Source organism: Nuphar pumila, chromosome 8, assembly GCF_984573655.1.
Source record: "Nuphar pumila chromosome 8, dmNupPumi1.hap1.1, whole genome shotgun sequence".
NCBI classification, from domain to species: domain Eukaryota; kingdom Viridiplantae; phylum Streptophyta; class Magnoliopsida; order Nymphaeales; family Nymphaeaceae; genus Nuphar; species Nuphar pumila.
In genome coordinates, this window is record NC_143256.1 from 126,753,783 (window position 1) to 126,773,997 (window position 20,215).

Genomic DNA, 20,215 nt, shown 5'->3' on the forward strand with positions numbered 1-20,215 from the left:
GGAATATTTGTCACTATGGCCAGCTTTGACATTGACATCCTTACAATTGGAAAGTCAATAAATGTGATCAAACTAATTAACAAACTTTCATTTTCTTTTTCTTTTACACGGAGAAACCACCCTCAGGAACATAGATCTAGCTGCAGCATGAAACTTTCATTTTAAACATGTCTTTCTCAACAAAACTTTGAAAACTAAAAAAATAAATAAAAGTAATTAAATATTCTTTTAGAATTCACTTGTCTTGTAATGTCTCATGAGATTATAAACTCATGCAAACGAGAGAATGAATCTCAATGACAGTAGCTAAACAAACATCAGAAAATTTGTGATAAGAAACCAATTCTCATTTGTCATTGCAAACAATATGTTTGGTTGCATTTAAATGAGATTTGGAATCTCATGCAAATGAGAGAATGAATTCCATTTACACATGTAACCAAACATGTGAGTTGAAATCTCATGCAAATGAGAGAATGAATCTCATTTGTACAGATAACCATACATGCTATGCTATTTGGATTCACATGCAAATAAAAAATTATGAAATGTGATTTGAAATTACATTTGAAGTGAATCCCATGTGATTCCAAATCACATATTCAAATCACACTTGGAATATGTGATTTGAAATCATGACTTCAAATCACATTTGATTTCATTTCATGAATCACATGAGATGCAACCAAAAATTAAAAGCCATTTTCTCATTTATGTGAAAATCTGAATCACAAGGAGCCCCTTATGACTTTGATTCATATGAATTCTAATCAAATTCTTTTGAAAACATTTAATATATGAGAAATATTTTTAAAAAATGGGTTTTTAGAAAACTTAAACGTGTTTCCAAAATTTTCAGATTCAGATCAAAAGACCTCAATCATGGGGTATTGGATTCAAAGTCCATAGTGTCTATATCCTAAGTTGCCTTTCAAGGAATAAAAATGTCATTTTCTAGGCTTTAAAATTTTTTTATATCAAAATCCAAATAAAAACCGTACTCTTCAAGTCATTATCATCATGACTGCTGTTCTATCATCATCATGCAACCACGCTCTCATTATCATCACCAATCAAAAGGCTTAGGGCTCTAACCCAAGGGCTACCCTTTTGGCCATAAAACTTTATTTAGCAGGATTGTGACCATCAGTTTCATCTAAAACTCAAGCTTCTTGATGTGGGAAAACATGTAGGGCATTGGCGTTTAACGGAACACTGACACTGTCCACCGTTTATTTATCCTCCTTTCCTTATCAGGTCGGTTTTGGTTCCAGATCTAAATCTAAAGTGGGTCACAAATTGGATTCTGTCTCTGTGTATGGTCTAGACATGTATGATACCAGATCTGCTCAAAAGGAAATTCTTCACTATTCTTTATATGGAAAATGTAAAACTGGTTGGGTTAGATCTCATTCCTAGAAGATCCATTGTTAAGCTGCCACTTGGTTTAGATATGGACCCAAATAGACCTGAGGGTGCATGTTTCTGGATCACATCACGATTTGAATATAGGTCGGGTCAGGCCAAACCTGACTCTATCTATTTCGAAGAGTGGGTCCAGATCTTGACCATACATCGATCTGTGTCTGATTTGGGCTTCTGTGGTCCTGGATCTGGACCCAAATAGACCTGACGGAGAATGGTTCTGGATCAAATCACAATTTGAATATAGGCCTGACCTGACTCTATATCTATTTTGAATAGTGGGTCCAGATCTTGACCATGCGCCGATCTGGGTTGGGTTTGGGCTTCTGTGGTTATGGATCTTCCAATCCCCCAGCTCTTCTATTAAAAAAACTACAAGAACTAAGCGAACAGGTCGGCTTGATTGCAGGTCTCCCAACCCGAGCTCCATTTAAGTCAAGTCCGAATCTGATGGTGACAGATTCCACTGGGTCAAATCCATAAATTTGACTTAATTGATCCGTTTGTGGACTGTATCCAAGCGTTTTGCCACGATGGATCTAGTATCTATTACCCACTTGGTTGTCATGTGAAACATCATCAAGGTCATGATCCTGCACGCATACACAGTACATTTTTTTTAAAAAATTTTTACTCGGAGAAACCACCCCAGGATCATCGACCTAGTGGCGCTGGTTCTACCTGACGTACTTAGGGTCTCTGTCCTGACAGAGTAAAACTCCCAGGGCTCACCCCCATAGGGTCACCACACTTCAGCTGGCTTGCGCAGGGGTGACACTCATGGGCTTTGAAGCATATGGTACAATTTAATAGTTGCAACAGGGTTTTAAGCAATGTCACAGGGACACGCTATATAAGGTTCCCATGCCTAGGAGACATAACACGACACCATGACACGTTAAAACATTATCTTGGATAATTAAATAACAAAATTGTCATATATTCAAATATTAAATATATATATATATATATATATATATATATATTATTAATTAAATAATGAAAAAATCTGCATCCCCATGTCCAATCTTCAAAAAATTTGTGTGCCGCATATTGGTATCCAATCCACATCCATTTTGTTTTTGAAAGGCAAGCTAGGGTTAGGCAGACCTACCAGTTGTACTACTATTCCATTAGGTTTTGAACCTGCAATGTCCCAACACAAGGTGACGTGCACGAGCTGCTCCTACCAGACAAGTGGAGCCCCAGTTGGTATCAAATCCATAACAATGCCCATGCCTAAGGGACATAGAAAGGATTTTTTATAGCTATTATGAAGATGATGCACCAACTTCAGTTTTTCTTTTAGAAAGGCCAAGGGAAACCAACTCCCTAAGAACAAAAAGCCACTGAAGGCACAACAGGGGTCTCCACTTGTCTGGTGGGAGCAGCTAGTGCACATCACCTTGTGCCTTGTGTTGGGACGTTGCAGGTTTAAAACCCAATGGTATAGCTGTATAACTGGTAGGGGTCTGCCTAACCCCAGCTTGCCTTTCAAAAAAAAGAAAACACTGAAGGCACATTGTCTGGCCTCCATCTAGTAAAATCCTTGACAGGGTGTTTGGTTGCACGGACAGGAGTGTGCAGAATGGTCCTGTCAAGACACTTTCATTGGACACATGGGACTCTGTGTTCCAGGCATCTTATGGGGCACGAACAGCAGCGACCCGCAGATGCTGTTGTCCGTGCAATCAAACACCACCTGCCCAAGTCCCTCTTGCACACCGGCTCACCCAGCTTTGACCTCGTGGCAAGTGACACCTTCGGCCGGCATCAAACCAAGGCAGGTGGACAAACCACGGTCCCCTCCAGCCAGGAAGATGGAGCCCTTTTGAGAACAACTTGAGATTTGCTAGACCCCAAAACTTCAAAAACCATCAACAAAATCTGCACAAACGCATCATCAACTCACCGTGTCTGCTGCATCCCCGTTGAAGATCGTTTCATTATTTGAGGATATAAGGTTTTATTATTGCTTGGTGAAATTCCTAGTAAAAATAGAAGTGATGAAGCGGCTGCCAAAAATTAAATATAATTTCATCATTCTAGTTCAGCCATGTGTGGAGTATAATTAGGGGTCTTTTGACACGGTTGAGGGGAAAAAACCTCATATTAACATGAGAACCTTTTTAAAACACCTTCAAATAAACCAATGAGAGAGAGAGAGAGAGGCCCCAAAAGGAATACAAGAACATAAACACCAAAAAGAATGCAATTTTCCAGATAGTAATAGTACAGAATAAAAAGCAAAAAGGACATGTCAATAATAATGTCATAATTTCTAATTAGCTTACCATGAAATGCTGATTAAAGGTATAGATCCAATACTAAACCAAACTTCCAAAAAAAACAGTCCCACCAAAAGCAATTGTTCAAAAGAGACAGACTAGCCATCTGCAGTGAAGTAATAACCATGCAGACCTGACAGAAGGGAAAGAAGAAAAGAAAAGAGCAGCAGCAGAAGGAAGAGGAAAGATAGAAGAGGAAACAAATGAAGCAAAAAATAGCCAACACTATGGCTCCACTGTTGTCACCTGCTGCCACTGGCCATCAACTGCTTCCTTCCACAGTGTCACTTCATTATTCCCATCAGCAACCGCTAGTATATTCCCAGTAAGCGACCATGAAACCCTCCACACAGGCGTTTTGAAATCATTCAAGACCTTACCTCCCCACTGATCACCTTCCTTTCCCACAGTCCATATCACCACTGTGCCGTCCTGAGAAGCGCTCGCAATAGTAGACCTCGGAAGCCCAAGGTTTGGTGCCCAAGCTACATCTCTTACCCAATCTGAGTGCATCTGGAGTGAAGGAAAACAATCCATTTTCCAATTCCCATTGTACAATTTCCAGACCTTAACGGTGTTATCGCAACCCCCAGATGCTAACTTCTGCACCGGATCAAGAGGATTAGGGCCGACCAAAGAGCCAGGAGCTGTGGCAGGTGCCCATGAAACAGAAGTGACACCAACAGCATGGGCTTGATCAATCCTGGAAGTATCCCAACCGCCATCAGCACGAGCAGTGAAGACGGAGATGTTGCCATCAGAAGAACCACAAGCCAAACAGAGACCTAACTCATGGGGTGCCCATGAAATGGAATTCACAGAGGCTTTATGGTCAGTAAAGACATGGGCTTGTATCCATTCATTCTGTTGGGCTGTTTCTTTCCATATGATAACACGGCCATCATAAGAGCAAGAAGCAAGGATGGATCCAAACTTTGGGTGAGCCCAGGAGACCTGCCAAACAGGGCCTTGGTGACCACTAAGTGTTGCAAGAAGCTGTTGAGAGGAAGCAGAGCTGGAAGCGCTGCTCAAGCCAAATATTTTGATAGTAGTGTCAGAAGATGCAGTTGCCAAACGCTTGCCATAGTAGTCCATAGCAACATCATGAACAACATCCTTGTGACCCGATTCAATCTTTTGAGAAGGCATCTTCACTTCTTTTAGTTAATATATTCAAATTACTCGTCTTTCTGAAGAGCACTTGACAAAGCAAACAGTCAATCAAAAAGCACTATTGCAACAACTAAACACAAACTGAAAACTGAAAACAATCTGTATATGAGGAATTTCAGAGAAAAAACCAAACTGGTAGCAACTGAACTTATGAGAAACAATGCAGAACAAACATGAGCATGCTTGAAGAGTAAAGAAAAACACAACAGACAATAATAATCACACTGAGATTAAAGATAAGATTACCGTACTAAAGGACAAAGGGAAACTGATGGAACAATCTAGAAGCACCTTATTTGAAGATGAACTCAAATTAGCATATATTATTACATCGTGTATAAACAAATGAACATATATTCTAGAGGATTCTTATGAAACTAAAGTATAGAAGCTTTAATCTCTATGCATGGCCAATTATTATAAGTAATTAGATTTTGTGAGAATGTGTTAACCAGTCGAGAAAGTGGGAGCGAAAAGCGATTCAGGAAGCGGAAGCGGGAAGCGGGAAGCGAGTCACTTCTAAAATTTTAGGAAACAGAAAGCGTGGGACAACTTAGAAGTGAACCGAGAATCATCTCGGAAGCGAGAAGGGATGTGAATCGGAAGCGACCTACGAAGCGAACTGAAAGCGAACCAGAATTTGAATGGGGAATGAAGAAGGAAACAACCAAGGACTCAAGTGGGAAGCGAATAGAAATCGAAAGGGATGCAAAAATATAATTATATATTTTTTAATTTACCAAAATATAAAATTTATGTTATATAACTAAAAAACAGTCAACAAGAAATATAACTCAAAAACAATCAACTAAAAATATAAGTTATATAACTCAGAAACAATCAAGCCGAAATATAAATTATATAACTCAGAAATATAACTCAAAAACATAACTCAGAAATAGTCAAACGGCTTATATATATGAATTACACACACACACACACACAAATATATATAATATACATATTATAATAACTGAAATACTGAATATATAATATAACTAAAACACAAGATTATCAGTTATATATATATATATATATATAACTGAAAAACATAAACTATAGCAAAAACAGGAAGACCAAGAGAGAGAGAAACAGGAATAAGAAGAAAAAAAACAAGAAGAAGAAACAATAGGAAGAAGAAGAAAAAAAGGAAAAAAGAAAAGAAAAGAAGGAAAAAAAAGAACAAACAAGGAAAAACAGAAAAAAGAAGAAAAAATAGAAAAAAGAGTATTTATTTTATTTTATTTTGGTAAAATTTATAATTTTAAGGGCTAAAACTGGAAGCTCACTTCCAATTTAAAACTTGTGCTTCCCCCACATATTTTGGAAGCACAGCATTTCATGCTTTCGAATAGCGTTTCGGGGAAGCACACTTCCCCACTCCTATAGAAGCGTCTGGTAACGCTCGTGTTAACAATAAAATGGAAGAGCTTAAACTCCCATATACTTCATATGTTGGAAACCTAATTATAGGAAGAAAAAAATTCCATTATCACGCAGCTTGGATCTTGACAAAGAGTCTTAATTCAAGAGCTTAACTTTTTCCCATAGAAATACACTCTGTTTGGGGCCTTTGGGCATTGCAACCATAGGACGACATGCAAAAAGAAATGAAGCCAAAAATTTTTCCATCTTTGAGGCATCAGTTTAACACAAAAACTGATGCTTCTATGTTCTCCTTGTGTTCACTTTGAAAATAAACCAAGCCTGCACTTTCATTGTCACTATGTGTTGAACAAGAGTGCACCTATTGTGATGAATCTGCAAAAACAATCAACAAGAAAATAACACAGGGATTTAACGTGGTTCGGCAATGCGCCTACGTCCACGATAACAAGCGACTGTATTTCAACTATCTTATGATTTCAGGTTACAGCACACACACACACTATCTTATGATTTCAGGTTACAGCACACACACACACACACACACACACACACACACACACTAACCCTATGAGTACCGAGTTTTATGAAACAAGGGCAAAAAATAAAACTCTCCTGTACCAAACCGCAAGGACTCTACTCCCTTGCACCCCCTCAACTACTAGTGTCCCTGCTAAAGTAGAACTCGGTAGAAGTCATCGCTCGTTCTACCGTCTGCCTCTCATCAAATATGAGCCAGATACTCCAACAATCTCCACCTTGGCGAATATCCACCCCTTAGGAGACATGAAAACATAACTAAAAAAATTCTACCTGGGACACTAAGTTGAGGCATCTCCCATCTAGCAAGTGGAGACATTAATCAAGTTCAAGCAATGCTTGAACTTATCTGTAGTAACAGGCTTTGTCAACATGTCTGCTGCATTCTCAGAAGTGTGGACTTTCTTAAGCAATACTTCACCAGAAGAAAACCAACTCCCTAATCTTGTGAAACCTCACATCTATGTGCTTGGTCCTCGCATGATACACCTGATTCTTTGCCAAGTAGATCACGCTCTGGCTGTCACAGTATAGCTAAACTCTACTATGCTAAACACCCAGCTCTTTGACCAACCCTGTAAGCCATAGAGCTTCTTTGGCAGCCTCGGCAATTGCCATGCACTCTGGCTCAGTAGTGGATAGTGCAACTAGAGGCTGCACCAAGGATCTCCAAGAAATAGGCCCTCCCACAAGCGTAAATACATATCCCATTGTAGACCTCCTGTCATCCAAGTCACCTGCATAGTCTGCATCCACATATCCCACGACTGAAAGTTCATTTTGCTGATTGTTGAACATGATGACATAGTCTGTGGTACCCTTCAAGTATTTGAAAATCCACTTGACTGTGTCCCAATGCTGTCGACCCGGATTTGATAGAAACTTGCTCACCACACTAACAACGTGTGCCAAATCTGGTCTTGTACAAACCATATCATACATTAAACATCCCACTGCGCTTGCATATGGAACCTTTGACATGTCTTGAACCTCATCATCTGACTTCGAAAACTATGCAGTAGATAGTCTAAAATGATGCGCCAATAGTGTACTCACAGGTTTTGCATTGCCCATGCTAAACCTGTCCAACACCTTCTCAATATAACTGTGTTGAGATAACCATAGTCTTCTGGAGGCTCTGTCCCTAAGAATCTCCATCCCAAGAATCTTCTTGGCCGCTAGAAGTATGTCTGACCAGAGGAGAAAAAATCTCATCATAGTCAACTCCTTCCCTCTGTGAGTAACCTTTTGCTACTAGGCGAGCCTTGAACTTCTCTCTCTCTTTTTCTGATATTGCATCTTTCTTCTTATACACCCATTTGCATCCTATCGCTCTCTTCCCTTCTGGAAGCTCTACAAAGTCCCATGTTTGGTTCTTATGCAGAGACTCCATCTCTTCGACCATAGCACCCATCCATCTACCTTTATCTTGGCTAACTGTTGCCTCCTTAAAGACAGTAAGATCTACACTACTAGTAATAAGTGCATAAGAAACCAGATCCTCGAGATTGTACCTGGTGGGAGGTGATGTGAACCTCACTTCAAGTGCTTAAGCACTTAAGCATGGAACGCACCAGGGGTGTCGACTAGAGCACGGACAAGGGGCAGCACTTGATGCAGTGACACCAACATGCCAGGGGAGGTTGACCGCACAGGTAGGAGCATGAAGTGCGCAATGCACTAAGCACAAGCTGTGCAAGAGCGAGGGCCAAAAGGGAAGACCTGCAGCGCACAACGTGCAACGCATAACGCGCGTGGCATGTGGCGTACAACGCCATGCGGAAGGGCAAGCGACGCGCGGCCAATGGACAACGCACGTCAGGTGCGGCGCTAAGAGAGGTTTGCACGACATGCAAGCAGGAGCGTGCATGCGCACGACGCGAAGCGCAAGCGCATGGCGGGCGAGCGCTATGCAAGGCGCAGGCGCATGGCGAGCGAACGCAGCGCAAGGCGCATGCGCATGACGAGCGAGCAGTGCGCAAGACACAAACGCAGAGGCGCCTACGCGGGAGGCAAGCGCGCAACGACGACACGCATGGCGAGTGACGCGGACGAGCTGCTTGAGGAGTCAGCGCGCGAGGCGAGCGCCAAGTCAGCAAATGTGCTGGCTGTGCTAAGTTGGAGAGCAGGCATTGGCGGGAGCTTCAGCAGCCGAGTTTGACTGCCAAGTCAGACTTTGACTTGACGAGTGTCTTCAATTGTAAACCGTGGGCTGAGCCTATAAATAGAATCGACTTCGGTCTTGAGAGTTTTCTCTTCTTGGTGACTTAGGGCATTCGGTTCTCCTTATGGAGAAATTCGGGATTGGCCTGCGTGTCTTTCCTTGGGCCAGCGGCTACTAGTTTAAAGCTAGTAGGGGTTGGATCAAGTTCAGTCCACTGCTTCGAGACTAGACTGACCCACCACACATCCGACGGTTTAACGGATTCTCTCTGGGTTGTGAATTGCTGAGAAGACTGGCAAGACGCATCCTTCAGAGAGAGACTCCTGTATTGCAGCTGAAATCCAACAGCTGAAGCCGAAATCATAAGCTCCAGCAATATCCACCTTACAGTGAGCTTATAGCCTTATACGTTTATAGATTTGGACAGAAGCAATTGAGCGGCATAGGTCCTGGAAGAAACCTAAAAAATCAGGTTGCAACAGAGGCCTGATGGTGCGTCTGGGCTTGTCTATGGGTGTAGTGTGATGCTCTTGACTCTCTGAACTATAGCCCTATGAGTCACGAGTTTCTAACTCCACCTGCACCACATGCTCATTGCTGCCACAATTTTCTGGCATCTGTTTCTCTTTCTCCTGAGTACGCTGTAACATGGTTTTTTCATCAAAAACCACATCTCTACTGATCACCACCTTGTTTTCCTTCGGATCCCATAGCTTGAAAACTTTCACTCCTTTCTGTTAACCCCAAAAAATACACTGTCTAGACTTTGCATCAAGCTTCGATCTGTCCTCACTAGAAACATGCACGTAGGATGGACATCCGAATACTCTAAACTCGAAGTAGTCTACCGCATTGCCCGTCCACACCTCCTCTGCTACTTTTCCATCTAGTGCTTCCCTCGGTAACCTATTAATCAAGAAACACACCATATTCAGAGCCTCTGCCCAAAAGCTCTTTGCAAGCCCTGCATTCAACCTGAGGCACCGAGCTCTCTCAACTATCGATCTGTTCATCCTTTCCGCTACACCATTTTGTTGTGGTGTCTTGTGAACTGAGAAGTGTCTCTTAATCCCATGCTGCTCACACAACTCCTGGAACTTCGAGTCTGTCTACTCAATACCATTGTTTGACCTGAGGCATTTAATCTTCCTCCCTGTTTGAGTCTCTACTTCAGCTTTCCACAACTTGAACTTGGCAAACATTTTTTATTTGTGCTACATAAAGTAAGTACACCCAGACTTTTCGCGAATAATCATCAATGAAACTCACAAAATACATATGTCCCCCTCGTGATGCTACGCTGACTGGTCCCCAAAGATATGTATGAACATAATCAAGAATCCCCCCTGTTTTGTGTGTGGCTGTCCTGAACTTTACCCTGTTCTGTTTTCCAAGAACACAATACTTACAGAAATCAAGCTTGCATGTCTTGACACCCTTTAAAAGATTTTTCTTATGAAGCTCCATCATCCCACGCTTGCCCATATGTCCCAGCCGCATATGCCATAGGACAGTAATGTCTGACTCGGACTCTACAGCAGCAACTCTACCTACAACCGTGGTACCTAGCAGTCTATAGATATTTTCTGCTAGTTTTTGTTAAAATGTAATCTGTAATATATATATATATATATATATATATATATATATATATATATATTATTTAATATTATTATATTTTCTTTTATTATTTTCTTTTTTTCTTTTTTTATTTTTCTTTATTTTCTTTTTTAGCATCTAGTTCAATAGAAACTAGATATTTGATCTTGGAACTTGACTGTGCAAATAGCTGTTGGACTCTAGTCCAACAGCTATAATAAATGTTGTTGGACTACAGTCCAACAGCTATAATAATAAATGTTGTTGGACTGTAGTCCAACAGCTATATTAAGAGACGTTGGAATCCAACGTCTCTTTTGGAGAGCTCAAAATGAGCTCTCCTCTCTCCCACTTTTTTGTATATATAGGGGTGAACCCCTTCAATGTATACAACCATGCTTCTTAAGCATTTTGTTCATGAATAAAGTATTATTTATTTTTCAAGTGTTCTTCCTTTTATACCCTTTCAAGGGTCATGCTTGTAGTGTCTCCAATAGACACTTGTTTGTGAGTTATTTGTGCATTTGTTGAAGACCACCATTTCATTACATGGTATCAGAGCTACGAAATCCTTAGATCTTGAAGTGCTTCCGCCTCGATTTCCGTGCCACATTTACAAAAGGTGTTTCATCACCTTGTTCTTGGCTCAAGAAGATTTGTTTAAAGAAAGGCGAACTTGTACTACAAAAAAAAAATTGGTTTTGTATCCTCTCTTATTCTTTTGTCTACTATTTTTCTTTTCTTTTTATTTTTCTCTCTCTCTCCTCCTATTTATTCCTCTCTTACCCTTGTAAAAGATGGATGACAATGATAAGATCACCATCATTCCTATGAAGCTAAATGATACTAACTATGTAATGTCGGCTTCGATTATGAAGCACCACATTTGGGGAAAAGGTTTATGGGGTATAGTGGATGGTTCCGATTTGGAACCTAAACTATCTCTTACCAAGAAAGAGGGTGATAAAGAGGTTCCTCTAACGGAAGAAGAGAAGAGTAAGGCGTTAGCCACTTATAAAAAGAAATGGAAAGAATGGAGGATAGGGCATGCAAAAATTATGTCATGGCTCATCAATAGCATAGACATTAAAAAATGCTCTAGTCTAGCTAAGTTTGAGCATGCCGATAAGGCTTGGGAATACCTCAAAAACATGTATTCCCTTAAAGATATTGCACATGTATGCAATTTACAAGATAAAGTTCGGACAATGACTCAAAAAGATAAAACTATTTGAGAATATTATAATGAGTTGTCCGAACTTTGGGAAGAGTTGGCTCTTCTTGAGCCCAAATGGCATTGTGCCGAAGACATCGAGCTTCGCCAAAAGCAACTCGATATGGAACATTTCTATCAATTTGTGAATGGTCTAAGGCCGGAGTTTGAATCCACCAAATCGGCCCTTTTACATCGTGGAAAAATTCCTTCTATTGTTGATACTATAGAAGAGCTCACTATAGAGGAAAATAGACTTAGAAAAAGTACTCCAAAAGTTGATGATGACTCCGTTTTAGCTGTATCTAGACCGGGGAATCATACTCGTACTTATAAGCCGCCTCATTTTGGAAGGCAAAACGGTGACTTTGATAAAAGAAAAGTTATTTGTCATCATTGTCATGAACCGGGGCACTATAGGCCTCAATGTCCAAAGTTAAAAAGAAGAGAAGAAAAAAGAGTTGCATCTGTTGAATCTGAGTCAAAAGATCAAGATGCACCTGTGTCTATGGCTCAACTGATGGAAATCCTTCAACCTCTTCTCAAAGGGGTATCCTCCTCAACCGAAGCCTCAACTGGAGCGGCAGTTGCATCTTTCTCCGGTCCAGGTAACTTTCCTTGGCTTTTAGATTCTGGTGCTTCTTTTCATATGACCCCAAATGTTAATAGTCTATCCGAATGTCTTAAAAATAACTCAAGTGTGTCAAAGGTTTTTACAGCCGATGGCACATCTCTCGAAGTAAAAGGAATAGGATGTTTTGAAAATCTTCAAAAATCCAAAAGTTTTTTTATCCCAGAAGTTAGATATATCCCTAAACTTAATTTGAATCTCTTATCTGTCTCGCAAATATCTGATTATGGATGTAATATCTCCTTCTCTTCTCATGGTTGCTGGGTACAGGATCGCCAGTCAGGGAAGCTGATTGGGGAAGGCCATAGAGAAGGAGGACTTTATTACATGGACTTTTTGGAATTACCCAAGAATGCATTTTGTTATAATATTCAGAAATTAGAATTGGATTTATGGCACAAAAGGCTTGGCCATCCTCATATGTCTAAAATTCAATATTTTCCAAGTTTAGAAAAATTTTGTAATTCTGAAAATTTTTCTTGTAAAGACTGCATTCTTGGCAAAATGAAAAGGTTACCATTTCTTAGTAGAACTTTTGTTTCCTCACGACCACTTGAGTTAATACATTCGGATGTTTGGGGCCCCGCACCAGTAATTTCCAAAGGTGGTTATACATATTATGTCATTTTTGTTGATGACTTTTCTAGACATACTTGGATTTATTTTCTTAAACATAAATCTGATGTCTTTGCTAACTTCCAAATATTTCATAAAATGGTTAAAAATAAGTTTCAAAATGATATTTCTATTTTTCGCACTGATTCAGGGGGAGAATTTATGTCCAACGAATTCAAAGACTATCTCAATTTACATGGTATTACACATCAAAGATCATGTCCACACACTCCACAACAGAATGGCCTAGCCGAACGCAAACATCGGCACATTATGGAAACTACTAGGACATTGCTAATTGCAAATCAAGTTCCAAAAAGTTTTTGGGCTGAAGCGGTCCTAACTGCCACCTACCTCATTAATAGGATGTCATCTTCCTCATTAAAGAATACAACTCCAATAGAAAAGCTTGTTAACTTAACTCCAGATTATTCTAGATTAAGAGTCTTTGGATGCAAATGTTTTGTTTTCACCAACAGAAATGACAAACTCTCTCATCGTGCAATCCCATGTGCCTTTTTAGGATATGCTGATAATCAAAAAGGTTACAGGTGTTTCGATTTTCAAAATGACAAATTATATGTGTCAAGAAATGCATCTTTTTTGGAAAAAGAAAGCTTCTTTGAATTTGAAAAATCCAAGGATGTCACTGAATACTCGTTTTTAATTGATCCAATTTCAAAATCCAATGAATGCGATGTTGGATGTGACCTTGACAATGATCAACGTCCTATTGCTGTTGAAAATGATGATAATAAAGAGCAAATCCATAGGGATGTTAGTCTACAATATTCAAGACGTAGAGAGCAAAATCTTCCATGTGCATTACAAAAATACTCTGAAGTCTCACCTAGAAGAACGTCTAGAATCTCTAAACCTCCAGAAAAATTTGTGTCTTATGAATCTTTTTCACCCACGTATAGGGCCGCCATTACATTAATACAATCATATGTTGAACCATCATCCTATTCTCAAGCAAAAAATCATATAGAATGGATAGAAGCCATGAAAATAGAATTGGATGCACTAGAAAAGGCCAATACTTGGACGATACAAGATATTCCTCCGAGTAAGAAACCTATAGGTTGTAGGTGGGTATACAAAGTCAAAACCAAAAGTGATGGGACCCTGGAAAGATATAAGGCCCGTTTAGTAGCAAAAGGATATGCCCAAGAGTATGACATCGATTATGAAGAAACATTTGCTCATGTGGCCCGTATGACCACTGTTAGAACTTTAATAGCCTTGGCCTCCATTAGAACATGGCCTATCTTTCAATTAGATGTCAAAAATGCTTTCCTGAATGAGAATCTCGTTGAAGAAGTATACATGGAAGCCCCACCTGGTATTAGTATCCCTAAGGGTAAAGCTCTTCGTCTAGAAAAAGCTCTTTATGGTCTTAAACAGGCTCCAAAAGCCTGGTATGACCGATTTAGTCATGTTATGCTTGATATTGGTTTTCAACCTTGTTTAACTGACACTGCTTTGTTTGTTAAGAAATCTGATGCAGGCATCATTATTCTTCTTCTCTATGTGGACGATATGATCATCACCGGAGGCGACAAACAGAGAGTTGCAAATATCAAATCTCTTCTTAAAACTCACTTTGAAATGACTGACTTAGGTTTATTAAGATATTTTTTAGGCATTGAAGTTGCTTATTCCCCTCGGGGGTATTTGATATCTCAATCTAAATTTGCTCTTGATATCGTTTCCAGGTCTGGAATTACAAATGATAAGAAAGTAGACACTCCAGAAGTTGTCAATGTTAAAATGAAAATTGATGATGAAGAACTTCTTGATGATCCTACTCCTTATAGACAGCTTGTTAGAGCTCTTTCTTATCTTTCCATTACTAGGCCAAATATAACTCATGCAGTTCATACAGTCAGTCAGTTTCAGCATGCTCCCACCTCCGTGCACATGGGAGCGATTTTGCGTATTATTAGATACTTAAAATCCTCTCTTTCACGAGGACTCTTCTTGTCTGCTTCATCTTCATTAAATTTAATTGCATATACTGATGTTGACTGGGGAGGTGATCCCAATAATAGACACTCAACTACTGGTTTTTGTGTGTTCCTAGGTGAAACCTTAATTTCGTGGAGGTGCAAGAAGCAGCAGAAAGTCTCTCTTTCCTCCACCGAAGCTGAATACAGAGCCATGGCAACTACCACTATGGAGGTTGTTTGGCTCAGACGATTGCTAGCGGATATGGGAGTTAAAGCAACGCAAGCTTCAAAGATGTGTTGTGACAACAAAAGTGCGATCTACATTGCAAGCAACCGGACATTCCATGAGCGCACTAAACACATTGAGATGGACTGTCACTATGTCAGAGAAGAATACTTACATGGAACCATTGATCTGCCATATGTTACATCAGAATATCAATTAGCAGACTTCTTCACCAAGCCTCTCGCTGCTCCCAGATTTCACTTCCTCTTAGACAAACTTTCGCTCATTGTACCGTAAGTTTGAAGGGGAGTGTTAAAATGTAATCTGTAATATATATATATTATATTTTCTTTTATTATTTTCTTTTTTTCTTTTTTTATTTTTCTTTATTTTCTTTTTTAGCATCTAGTTCAATAGAAACTAGATATTTGATCCAGTCAAGTTCCTGTTGGAACTTGACTGTGCAAATAGCTGTTGGATTGTAGTCCAACAGCTATAATAAATGCTGTTGGACTACAGTCCAACAGCTATAATAATAAATGATGTTGGACTGTAGTCCAACAGCTATATTAAGAGACGTTGGAATCCAACGTCTCTTTTGGAGAGCTCAAAATGAGCTCTCCTCTCTCCCACTTTTTTGTATATATAGGGGTGAACCCCTTCAATGTATACAACCATGCTTCTTAAGCATTTTGTTCATGAATAAGTATTATTTATTTTTCAAGTGTTCTTCCTTTTATACCCTTTCAAGGGTCATGCTTGTAGTGTCTCCAATAGACACTTGTTTGTGAGTTATTTGTGCATTTGTTGAAGACCACCATTTCATTACAGTTTTTGTCCCTTCATTACTGTCACCTTTACTTACTTTCATTACTCCACTTTCAGATTTGTAACTACAACCGTTATAATCTAAAGTGCCCAATGAAATCAAATTCTTCCTTAAATCCGGTACATGCCTAACATCACACAACGTTCTAACCACACCATCAAACATCTTAATTCTGATATTCTCTATTCCAACCACTTTGTAGGATGCATCGTTGCCCATCAGAACAGAACCAGAATTGACTAACCTGTAGGTGTCAACCAATCTTTATTTGGAGTCATGTGATAGAAGCATAATGAATCCATGATCCACGAATTTGTCAGATGTTTTGAAACAGATGAAACAGAAAGCATATCACTGTCACCGCTCTCTAAGTCTTCTTCTTCCACTACGTTTGCCAACTTTGATGGACTCGCTTTGTTCTCTGCATTACCTTTCTTTTTCTCTGGACAGTCTCGTTTAATGTGCCCCCCTTTTTTCGCACTTGTAACGCGTGAAATCCTTTTTCTTCCTCGATTTGGACCAGGCTTTATTGTTACCCGAATCATTACGAGATGCTTCTTCCGTATTCCTGGTTACCCCTCACCATAAGTCCTTCAACTTGTGACGTCTCATCACTGGCTTTCTTCCATTGATGAAAGCCTAATAGAGCACTTGTGACGTCTTCCAGCTCGAGACTTTCTTTTTCCCACATCAGGGTGGTAACCAGATTCTCATATACATGAGACGTCGGTAGAGAATTTAGTAGCATCAATGCCTTGTCTTCGAACTTCACATCAACTTGTTTCAGATCGTTGATGATCTGATTGAACACATTGATGTGTTGGCTCAGATCCGAGCCCTTTGACATCTTAAGACCGAACTTCTGTTTAAGATAGAGCTTGTTCGTCAATGACTTGGACACATACCAACTTTCCAGTTTCAACCAAACTGCCGCCAGTGATTCTTCATTCATGACGTGATACATCACATGATCCGCCAGACAAAGCCTGATAGTCGCCACAACCTTCGCTTTCAGATCCTTCCAATCTGACTTCTCCATGCCTTCTGGTTTCTTTTTGCATAACGCTTTCACCATGCCTTACTGCACCAATAAATCCTTAACTCTCCTCTGCTATAATCCGAAGTTACCAGTTCCATCGAACTTAACCATATCGAATCTCGCAGATGAAACCCCAGAGATCGTCATCTGAGCTCTGATACCATTTGTTGAACATGAGTGCAGCTATTGCGATGAATATGTGAAAACAATCAATAAGAAAATAACACGGGGATTTAACGTGGTTCGACAATGTGCCTACGTCCACAAGAACAAGCAACTATATTTCAACTATCTTCTGATTTCAGGTTATAGCATATATATATATATATATATATATATATATATATATATATATATATATATATATATATATATATATATATATATATATATATATACTAACCTTATGAGTACGGAGTTTTATGAAACAAGAGCAAAAAATAAAACTCTCCTGTACCAAACCGCGGGGACTCTGCTCCCCTGCACCCCCTCAACTACTAGTGTCCCTGCTGAAGTAGAACTCGGTAGAAGTCATCGCTAGTTCCACCATCTGCCTCTCATCAAATATGAGCCAGATACTCCAACACTATGTTTCACATTGATTGCTCCCATCAAGGTCTTGAAATTTCTTTCAGATTTCGGATTCTATGAGCCTATTTCATCGTTTTAATAGCCCAAAAAGTGGGAACAAAAAACAGAAAAAAAAAAGCATTGGATCTGGCATAGCCACTCTACATGGGTTACTCGTCACAAATAAACCCATTGCAATAAGCATTAGCTATTAAGCTCTCATTTAATACAGGAAAGCAAACTATTAATGCACATAACAACACTGGCGTGCAAGTCCAGCTTTCAAAACCAATCCAATTATGGATTTTCCCCTTAACTATAAGTCTTTAATATATTGAGCCCATGAAGGTTTTAATTTCAAGCCAAGAATGTAAACATCACCCATGATCTTAAATTCTCCTGTATCCCTAATGGTAGACTTGGTCAGCTTCCCTACTCTGGCTCACCAATTTACACCAGAACAACTACATGAATCTCTGTGTGTTATTTTTTGAAGAGAAATTTCCCATCGCTCTAGGTCTCCAAGGGGTTACTCTACCAAGATTGTCTACGAGGTGATCTACCTATTGAAGATATACGCTGTAATTGTGCTTCTGAAAGTAGTATACTTAGTGCACTTAACTCTCCATGAAGCTCCGGCTTGTACCTACCTAAATTCACCAGACCAGAAAATCGGTGCTAGAAAATTCTAAGGAACAAAATCCTTGGTACGAAGAGATCAATATGCTTAGTATTAAGAAAAAAGAAAATCTTCGATTAAAAAAGAATTGATTGATTGAGCATATGTTTTCTTTTTGGCTGCATATAAACTCCCTTTTTTGTAACACTAAGTGATAAGATATCACATGCTCTCACACTTTCACATCGTTGAAATGCATGTAAATGTCATCTTATATAAATAATTTTTTATTGCAGAATGAGGTAGACAATAGTAAGAATGCGAATAGATGAGTAACATTGATAGAAAATCAAAGCACAGACGTCTTTACATAGAGCAATTACATCTTCCCCACATAAATGATGAGACAGTATAAAAACCACTTGACAAACATGCAAAGGAAGTGGAAAGAAAACAAAAGGATAAAAAATACTAAAATATGTTTGCTTTCTATAAATTTGCAAATTACTCTTTTGAAGATTGAAAGGCAAAAACACAATAAATACTAAACTAAAAAATCAAGCAATATAAAAAATAAAGCGATCCCAACATTTTTCCCAGACCAAGATGATTTTTTTTTACTTACACAGGGACCAGATTTTCACTCAAATCACCTAATTTGCTACCAAATTGCATTCAGAAAAGGATCAAAACAACCAGACACTTAAATTACCGAAACTCCCTTTGAACCATCCAACAACATTCATGCAAAAATCAAAAGGGGTTGTTAACAAACAGCAATTCCAACATTAAAGATGCCCAACATAACTATACATAAGAGATTAAGAAGAAGAAGAAGCAAAATAGACCCGGTTTTTCAAAAAATAAGAAGCTGTCTTGATGAAACAATTTTCCAAGCTCCAAGCGTGTTACAACCAACAGCAAACGTGAGAAAAATATGGATTGACAATACCCTAATCCCCAAATCCCACAATCCCTAACCAATAGACACCCAAATTGTTGAGATCTATAACTCGATTGAATTCCCAAGTGGCCTTGGTTCCAACCATGCCTCCAATCTCAGAGTTCCTTCAACCCATGAGAATTCGCTTAAACCCCGCAAATTTCTTACTATTCAAGGCCACGATTAGCGAATACAAATTTTTTCCATAATAAGCAATGACCAACATGAACGAATTACACAAACAACAAAATTTGCCAATAATCCATCGATTGAAAACGTAAAACCACCTACACATAAGCCCTCGCATGAATTAAAATCAGAATTATGGAATACCCATCCCGCATATTTGATCCACAGTTCAAAGATCAACAATAGACTACAAAATAAGCTCATACCCAAAATCAAGAACGACCAAAAATCACTGTATTTATAACAAACATCAAGTGATTTGGGCAAGAGAGAGAGAGAGTACCGAGTTTTGTGACGGAATAATGGCCGGATTCTGCAGGATTTGACGAAGATGGGAGGAGATGGCCGGATTCCGGTGATAATGAGGGGAGAGAGAGAAAGCGGGCGTAAAAATGGAAAGGGGGAGTCGGGAGACGGGGGGCTTGGCCGGTTGACAGGGTGAAACGGGTCGGATCATATACGCCGAATTTGGGTCAGACAGTTTATCAATGTGGACTCGAACCCGAATCGTAATGGAAAATGAAGGGCAAAGCGTAGTTACCAAGGTCACGAAATGAGAATGACAAGTGTTAGAAAGTAGAATGAAGCGTAGGGTGTCAACCTGTCGGGTTTATCCGGTCCCGACCCAAACCAAACTATTTAGGGTCCAGGTGTTGTGATAAATAAGAAAACCCGCGTAAGACCTGGGTTCGAACCCGAAGGTCCAATTAATATATGGACCTGAGTATAGTTTGTGAAATTTTATACCAAACCTGGGACTGACCGGAGTTCCAATTAAGACTAGCAATTTTTCAATGTACAACAACAACTACGC

At 39.5% G+C, this 20,215-nt stretch overlaps 1 protein-coding gene across 2 annotated transcripts; it reads right to left on the minus strand.

Annotated features, from left to right (window-relative positions):
• Window positions 1-3,619: 3,619 nt before the first annotated feature.
• Window positions 3,620-19,823, minus strand: LOC149830682 (protein transport protein SEC13 homolog A-like). 2 transcript variants are annotated; one of them, XM_090015900.1, is made up of 2 exons: window positions 19,685-19,823; window positions 3,620-4,903 (listed from the first exon to the last, which is right to left on the minus strand). In XM_090015900.1, the coding sequence occupies exon 2, from the start codon at window positions 4,860-4,862 to the stop codon at window positions 3,939-3,941; it is 924 nt and encodes a 307-aa protein (XP_089872026.1). In that variant the 5' UTR covers window positions 4,863-4,903; window positions 19,685-19,823; the 3' UTR covers window positions 3,620-3,938. The 2 variants fall into 2 exon arrangements, with proteins under 2 accessions (XP_089872026.1, XP_089872027.1); XM_090015901.1 differs by having other exon boundaries at window positions 3,620-4,913.
• Between the last annotated feature and the right edge of the window lie 392 nt (window positions 19,824-20,215).

What these genes read in the sequence shown, in the direction of transcription:
- LOC149830682 (XM_090015900.1), bottom strand. Translation starts at nt 4,862, where the DNA reads ATGCCTTCTCAAAAGATTGAATCGGGTCACAAGGATGTTGTTCATGAT.